The sequence below is a fragment of the Delphinapterus leucas genome, chromosome 15 (assembly GCF_059928025.1).
Source record: "Delphinapterus leucas isolate spDelLeu-1000000601 "Yukka" chromosome 15, BTC_Dleu_Yukka2, whole genome shotgun sequence".
Taxonomy (NCBI): domain Eukaryota; kingdom Metazoa; phylum Chordata; class Mammalia; order Artiodactyla; family Monodontidae; genus Delphinapterus; species Delphinapterus leucas.
The window spans coordinates 6,499,025-6,507,887 of NC_143143.1; the positions used below are offsets into that span (position 1 = coordinate 6,499,025).

Below are 8,863 nucleotides of genomic sequence, written 5' to 3' on the forward strand. Positions count from 1 at the left end.
TAAGATGGTCACCAGGCAAGAGAGAATTGCTAAAGCATTGTCTTCTTCCTCTTTTATAATAATACAATGACAAGAACACTATTGGCCAACATTTGCTTTTTTACTATATATGTCTGTTCTAGATGCTATTTATAAACGAATCTAACCTTCATAAGATTCTGTATAAGTCAGGAGAGGCTAAGTTACGCCTCAGTAGCAGATAAGCCCTCAAATCTCAGAGCTTTCATAGCAGAGGTTTACTTCTAACCCACATCTGCATGACCAACATGGATTGTTAGCGGAGGATGGGAGAGGGCAGCTCTGCTCCACAGCGTTACTCGGGGATACAGGCTAAGAGGCTCCACCTTCCTGTAGCTACCTTATCTGGAACATGAGGACTTCCTGTTATCTGGGGAATAAGGGACTCGAGCATTGCTCACTGGCTTTTCAAATGATTTGTCCCCGAACTGACATAATCGCCTCGGTTCACAGCCCATTGGCAAAGCTGGTTTCCTGTAACTTCAAGTGGGCTGGGAAATACAGGGACTACGTGGATACTGGGTGAGCAGTGTGTGTGTCTGCCACACAAGCCTATGAAGTGTCAACTCTAATTATCTCCATGTAACGTTTCAGAAACCTGAGCGACAGAGAGATGAAATACTTTCACATACTAGTCGTGTACCTAGTGGTGAAAACGCCAACCTATGTGCCAGGGTGTCTGTCTCCTGAGCCAACTCTTACCCTCTACAATGTTGCCCCTTAAATATAACCCCACGTGACAGCCACGTGTCACCCCCACTGGTCTCAGATCTCTGCCAAAAGTGGAATTCTTTGTGGTGTGAGGAGAGCTGGCCTCTGGGGCTGGAGTGGCTTGTTTAGACTTTCAGACCTTAACAGTCACCCCTGAAGGGACAATAGGAGACTGTTCCAGCAACAGAGGCTGTGGCTGAGGGTAGGGTTCTCATCCTCTTGTAACTTTCCCTGGATCTGAAATTGTGTTCCTTGTAGCACCCAATCTTGCTCTTTGTTTTTGTATTTGGTTTAGAAAGGAACTCGTTTCTCCCTAAATTATTTATAGAGTTTTAACATCATAAAGTATTTTCAGATTTTATAGGTATAGTCAAAAGAATTAGTAAACGAGATTTCTCAAGTAAAAATTTTATGTTGAGTAGAGGATTTGCACTTATACATTTCTTCCCTTGGTACAGATGTGTGGCCTCTCTTTTGAAAGGAAACAGTGACTTTGCACATTTCTCTTGAGACTAAGGGTCATAGTCTATTAGTCATGTTTGTTCTCGTGAGAAAGAAAATACACTAGATGATAACGTGCGGGATTTCAGGCCCTGTTTAGGGCATTGTCCCAATGTTCTCGTATAGTCATAACCACTCCACACATCTCAGTGGGCCACTGAGCAGGTCAAAGGACATGATAGATATTATAACATCTACAAATGTTAAGGTCCTTTACCAGTTGAAATTATTCTCTGGAGCTCCTACCATTTCAATAGGACTATTTAGACTGAGTTGAAGTTTGATCCCAATCTCAATTTATCAAAATCTGTTTCTTTCTTCCAGGCACCTCCCACCTATGAGTCCCTAGAACAGATGGAATATCTTGACATGGTGTTGAATGAATCTCTCAGATTATTCCCACTTACTGCTAGACTTGAGAGAGTCTGTAAGAAAGATGTGGAAGTCCATGGGGTGTTGATTCCCAAAGGGACAGTGGTGATGGTGCCACTCTTCACTATTCACAGAGATCCGGAACACTGGCCAGAGCCTGAGGAGTTCCGTCCTGAAAGGTAGGAGAACCCAGGGAAGGGAACCCTCTCTGATCCAGAGTGGTTCCAGCATATTAGACGCCTCTTACTGTAGGAGACAAATGAGCGATCGTACCATCATTTATTTGTGCCTCTTTTTACTGTTTGATGTTTTTTCTTAATATGAGTGATCATTGTCCGAATCAAATTTTACAAACTGTGGACTAGAGAAAGGAATTATAGCTGTCTACATTCCTAATACCTTAAGATAAGCCTCACTGATAATGTGATGTATGTCCTCATGGACATTTGTCTAGGCATATATAGATTTTTTAAACTAGAATGGTAGTATATTTAATTTGGTTTTGAACTGCTTACTTGATTTAACAGTAAACGATAAACAACACTCTATGTGAATTTGTGTGTGTATCTGTCTATCTAGCTATCTCTCTATATATATAATTATATAAGTGATTATATGCATCTGCCATAATTTACATAACCACTATCTTATTTTAGGTGTATAGGCCTTTTATTTCCTTTAAGTTTTCCTGTCTGTTCTCCTTAGCTCTTTGAATTCATCACTAATGTGCCCACATTTCCATTTCTTTAAACACTGGCTACATTTCCTCTAGCATTATTGTGAGAGAGCAGGCTGGGGACCTAGAGGTCTCATCCCTGGTGGTTCAGGCAGCCTCACTGAGGACCGAGGTGCACACAGGTGCCCTGGTTCTGTCTGTGGCTGCACACCTGGGCCAGCTCCCTTCTACCTCAGTACTTGGTGACCTTCCAAAGAGAAGTCCTCTGCTCTCTAGATGTCTGAGACTTCCTCCTTGGAGGGGTTGAGCATCCTCTTTGGGAATTCAGAGTCAAGGTCTGGCTTCGGTACAGATTGGACTCTGGAAAGAGTGGATGTTTTCCCACTTATTGTACAGTGAGCAAAATTTGAGATGAATATTTTAGGGCACTAGCTGGGATCTAGACTTTTATGAGCCCCTGACTATAAGCTCCCTGATGGCAAGGACTTTATCTTGTTCGCCCTAGTGTCCTGAGTGCTAGCATAACCTCTACACATAGCACTTCTTGAAACAGGAAGTTGGAGTGGACCAAGTCCTCTGCTTTCTGGCCCAGGGAACCTCTGTGTTTCCCTGAAGCTCAGTAGCTCCCTCTCCTGCAGCTTCACGAGCCTAAAACCAGAGACCACTCACCGTTATTTCTTTTTTGCTGTTGTTCATTTTGGTTCACTTTATTTATTTTTTATTGGAGTATTGTTGCTTTACAATGTCGTGTTAGTTTCTGCTGTACAGCAAAGTGAATCAGCTGTATGTATACCTATATCCCCTCCCTCTTGGACCTCCCCCCCCCCATCGCACCCATCTAGGTCATCACAGAGCACAGAGCTGAGCTCCCTGTGCTGTACCGCAGGTTGCCACTAGCTCTCTGGTTTACACATGGTAGTGCGTTTATGTCAATCCAGATCTCCCAGTCCGTTTTTGATTCATTCAGTCGTCAAGCAGAGAGCTAGAGCTCACCTGCGTGTCAGGGACTCGGCCAGGCAGTGAGAAATCCAAATGTTTACAAAAAAGCCTATCATGGAGAATTTTTGACGTATGCACAAGTATATTCTATAGGCACTAGCCTGTGGAAGACTTTTAATGTATCTATACGTGCCCATTCCCTGCCCAACAACCATCCCATGTCTCTGCTCCATCCACATGCTACTGCTACCCTCCTCCATCTACCCATAGTATTTGAAGTCACAGTGTCTGTAAATATTCCAAAATGTTTTGCAAAGTAGGGACTCTTTAAAATATACATAATCGCAATGCTATTATCACTTTCCACAATTCCATATTTTTCCTTAATATATTCAAACACTGAGGAGTCAAATTTGAATAAAACAGAGGTCTAACCATCAAGGAATTTATAGGCTAGTGGAACAGAGAGACAAGGAAACCAGTGGTTATTCTATAGTAGCGTCATATAGCTATGGAAATGTGGCCTAAGTGTTCTGTGCCGTGGGGGAGACAGACAGACAGACACAAGGGGACGGGAAGGAAGGGAATACAAGGGGGAAATGACAATTTGAATCCTGGGAGCTGATTCTCCTGCTGCCTTCCCCCATGAGCACATGACCGACATACGTGTGCGTGGAGGCAGGAACCCACGTTTCCTTCAATCAGTTCAGAGCATGAACATCTCACTGCCTGAATGTAAATTTAGTGTTTAGAGATAAATTTGGTTTTCAACAGCATTCATCTCATCTCCTCAACAGGACTGAAAGCTCCTATAGGGTCCGGGGAACGGGAAGGATCTGGAGTTTACCTTTCTCAGAGCAAAATCACCACAGCAGGACTCAATGACTAGCTCGCACAGGCATCCCTAATGCTGCTAGTTGAGTGTTTAAGTTAAGCCTCAGACTTTGAGCTCTTGTGGGTTTTCTGTTTCATTAATTTGTTTCATTTACTGTTGTGGAACCAGGTTCAGTAAGGAGAACAAGGAGAGCAGAAATCCTTACACATACATGCCTTTTGGAAGTGGACCCCGAAACTGCATTGGTATGAGACTTGGTATCATGAACGTGAAACTTGCTGTTGTCAAAGTCCTGCAGAACTTCTCCTTCAAACCTTGCAAAGAAACACAGGTCAGACGGTTACCTAGCTGCATTAATTGTGTTTATTGTGAGTTTTTAAAACTGATATAGATAGATAGATATCATATATATATATATGCACACACACACACATACACACACATATATGAATGTGTTCTATTCAAGGAATAATTTGTCATATTGGACATGAATGTATTTGGAGCCATCTGTGACCTTTGTCCTTCAGCTCTGGATGGCTAAGCCTGTGGCTTTGTAATGACCCAACTATAAAGGTCATCTAGAGTCAATGCAGTTAGCATGACATGATTCTTTGCAGTCTTTTGAACCTCAGCAATGTTTTAAATTTCATTTCAAGTCCACTGGAATGAAGGGAAGTGTGTGCACAGTCATGAGAGCACACACTGAAAAGTCATGGCTCTTCAGTGATCTCTTCTCCACCAGAACTTACAGAAGCTCTCCTGGCAGTGGTTCTCAGCCACTGCTTGTATAATGAAATTATTGTGGTGCTTTAAAAAATCCTGATGCCTAGGTCATCTCATTTATTCTAAAATAATTCGCCCGGAGTGTGGCATTCAAACCACTCCCGCGGATTCTCCTGTGTAGCCACAGTGAGAACCCCTGATGGAAAGCATTTCTGCCAGATGTGAAGGACTCCCACAGCCCCCTCACCTTCCAGGGGTCCTGCTGCCATCAAGATGGGCTCCCTTTACATTCTAATAATAACTCTATGTGTGTTCTTCCCCGCCCACCCCACCCCCCCGATTCTGTTCTTCCCCCTTCAAGTTCTAGCTCAATCCTGAGCCCCTCCATGGAGCCTCCCCCACCCAGTCCACAGCCCACTCTCCCCTCTGCTCTGTATCAGTCACCACAGGCTGGCATCACAGTTCCTACGACCTAACTTAACACTTTGTCATGGAACCATCCAGTTTGGTTCCTATGTTTTCTTTATACCTATGAACGTCTTGAACTGTAGCCTCTCATTTTATTCCTTTCGTAAACTCTGAACGATGCCTCCCAGTCACCCAGCAAATGCTTAAGGAGTTCGATGTGCGGTGGATTAGAGTTCTTGGATACAAATTGTGAACAATTTGAACTTCTGCAATTTAACAAATGACACAAATAACACATGGCTTGTGTACATGCCTGGTGTACGTGTGTATGTCTATCTGCAGGGGACATATATGCATGTCATTTGAAATTTTAAAATAACAAGGTGTTACATTTATAGAAAGATCTGGAATCTCTCCTGAAGCACACAAAGAACAGTTACCATTTTTTCATCTCAAACACGGCCCTATAAGAAGGCTTATTTCTAGGAGTCACACATTTAGTAAGCAGCTCCTCCCCTTGGGTAGGCTTTCTCAGGGAAGAGGAGGATAGAGACGGTTTCCGTTTTACTTGTGGGAGTCTGTGTGGCCGTCCTGTAGGTGTATACAGACAGGGAACCCAGCCCTGAGAGAAAAGGAGCCTCTGGCACACCTGGGAAGGGCAGATACTCCCTGAAGCTCCACCCAGCCATCCACAGGCTGGGGCTTCTCTCCTCCATGACAATTTGTTTGCCCTTCAGTCAACTGAGATTAGAAGGTCACTCTGTTGGCTCCCCCAACACTGAAGGAGTGACTGGGTGAGAAAAGGGCTAAAAGTACTGGAACAAACACTGTAGGTCGTCAGAAGTTCACCATTTGCACTGCATTTGGGAGACAGGAAATGTTAAAAAAAAAAAAAAAAAAAAAACAGGCATAATGCTTCACAACGACCTCTTCCGATCATGAAACTGGATGGGTTCTACTGGGAGAGGTGATTGGACTCTGCAGAAGTTGAGGAAGGCCGATGTAATTAACATGTGTGATTCCTACTAGGATTACCTTGCAAGTTTCAATGGACACAAAATTATCTTTACATGGCTCAAGATAGTTGGCCATAATGCCTAAGAATCTGGTAAATTTAAAAACCTCATCCTTTGTACCTAAAATTTAAATCAAAAAAAGAACACAAGCCAACCAGATTTTTGTCTCTAGCCTGGTATGAAATAAGCGCTCAATAGATATTTCGTGGAAAGAATGATGGATGAATGCTTTCACTATCTCGTCTTGACATAACTTAAAGAATAAGTATAAACAATCAAAGATAAGGAGGGTAGATTGGATGAAGCTACCAACTTCTATTTATAAGATACATAAGTACTAGAGATGCCACGTACAACATGATGGCTCTAGTTAACCTTTCTGTATGGTGTACAGGAAAGCTGTTAGGAGAGTAGATCCTGAGAGCTATCACCTGAAGGAAACAATATTTTTTCTTCGTATCCATGAGCTGATGGATGTTAATGAAACTTACTGTGGTGATAATTTCACGATATATGTACGTCAAATCATTACGCACTCCTGTAAGACAGTTATGTCTCAATAGGTGGAAATTTTAATTTAATAAAAAAGATAATAAGGGAATGCGGCAAACAACTTTACTCCATATAGTTCATACATAAATGTGGCCAGTTCCTTGAAAGACACGACTATTAAAGTTCACCCTATGAAAAACAGATAAGCTGACCATCCCTGTATCTATTAAATACATGGAATTTGTAGTTTCTAAAAAAGAATCAAAGGTATACGATGCTAAAACTAGCTGTTATATGTTTGTAAAGCATTATTGTCCATAATGTATCTTCTATATCAATACTTTGTTTCTCTTGCTGGCCTTGCTTCATTATTCGATTCTCACGTGTTTAACTGTTGCAGATGCACCTGAAATTAAGGCGTCAGGTACTTCTTCAACTAGAAGAACCCATTATTCTAATGGTTGAGCCCAGAGATGGGACCTTAACTGGAGCCTGACTTTCCCTAAGGACTTGCGCTTTGTTCTTCAAGGAAGCTGCGTCCCAGGACAACAGAGGCCTTGATTTACTTTGTGATAAAACACAGAAATGAAGATGCGATTCACCTACTGCGATTGATGGATGACTAGAGATTCTGCACATTCATTTAGCTTTCTCACTGTCTACGTGGAGTGTTATATATTGTGTCATATAAAAGAGGTGATTAATAAGTGCAAACTCAGCTTATCTGGTTCTCACAGAACTATCTCCACCCCACCACACCCCACTTAGGACCATCTACTCCTCCTGAGCACTGATCAGAATGAAAATTTCTCACAAGCTCTAATGAAAATAAGAATGATAGTGATGACTGAAGTAGTGACATTTATATCACAGATTTTATTTTGAATATTCTAAATTAAATATTATATTGAGAAAGTCAATAAACATCTCTTTACAAAAGTATAATCTGATACCTTTGTGCACATTAGGGGGGGAATGTATACAGCAGAATCAGGGAGATTCAGTGACTACTTGCTTTTGACCATCAAAATCACTGGTTGGTTGGGGCCTTTATCAAAACTCCAATTTGACTCCTATTAAATAGGTAAGAGCCAATCCACTGCGACTTTGCCTATTGCTTAGAAAGTATATTCGTAGTTTATACCTACCTTTTTTGGAGCACATATTTTTTGTAACACTCAACTGAGAAACTTATATTATTTGTTTGATTTAATGTTTTCATCTCATCTCCCCTGATGTTTCTGGAAGGCAGGAAAGATGTTTTTCACACCTCTTTGCATTCCATCCTCAACTCCCAACTGTCTTAACCACAATGAATGTGGAATAAAAGATGGTTAATTGGTCAGTTGTTCAGGCAGAAAGGCTACAAGCAATGATCAGTTTCAGTTGGTATCAGAAGCTGCCCAGGGCTCTTCCTTTCCCTTTTCTGCCCCCTCCCTCCATTTTTCCTCTCCCGCCTTGCCTTCCCTTCCTGGACAATCCAGTCCTAAAGTCACTGGGGGGTGGGGTGACAGAAGGTGGGCAGGCACACAATGCAGGGTGGGGGCGGAGAAGGGAGGCACAGTGACTCCAAGTCAGAGACTGAGTAGGGAGGGGAAAGTGTCCACAGGAACATCAGCCTGGCATGAGTGGATTCGTGGTTGAATTGCTTGGGCAAAACTCTTTCCCATACTGAACTTCTGTTTCCACACCTGTAAAGTGGGATGTAAATAATCCCAACACTGCTTATCTCACAGAGTTTTCCTGAGGATCGATTAAGAGAGATATGAAAGAACTTTATAAAGTGTACAGGGTGGTAGAGATGTTAGTGGTTAGTTTATCAAGAAAGAGACCCTCCAGGATGGAGTAGAAGGTGAGCAGCCATGAGAAGACCTCCTCCTCTTCCCTCTGCTGTGAAGTCTAGGGAAGTGCTTCTGCCTCAGGATAGGGGGCTTTCTCCATGGTGCAGTGCATGTGGGGCAGAAAGCATATCCTCCTACCTCACCCTAGTTCTCATCGACGGGCTTGCTAGGGAGACTTACCTCGTCTCTGTGTTGGGGCAGAACCCGGGTCACTACCCTCTCAGAAGACCTGGGCTCTAGAGCTAGTTCCCCCACTAATTCCAGGGCAAAGCTGGGACTAGTGACAGTAAAGACTTCAGGCTCTAAACCTAGATGAACTATATCTGAATCC

General features: G+C 42.6%; 1 protein-coding gene across 1 annotated transcript in view; it reads left to right on the forward strand.

Annotated features, from left to right (window-relative positions):
• The window catches only part of LOC111181936 (cytochrome P450 3A29-like), a 29,898-nt gene extending 21,908 nt beyond the window's left edge, over positions 1-7,990 (forward strand). The window contains exons 11-13 of the mRNA XM_022587856.2: positions 1,555-1,781; positions 4,221-4,383; positions 7,092-7,990. Coding sequence (XP_022443564.2) covers positions 1,555-1,781; positions 4,221-4,383; positions 7,092-7,187 — 486 coding nt within the window. The 3' untranslated portion in view covers positions 7,188-7,990. The remainder of the gene's footprint in view (positions 1-1,554; positions 1,782-4,220; positions 4,384-7,091) is intronic.
• Positions 7,991-8,863: the final 873 nt, after the last annotated feature.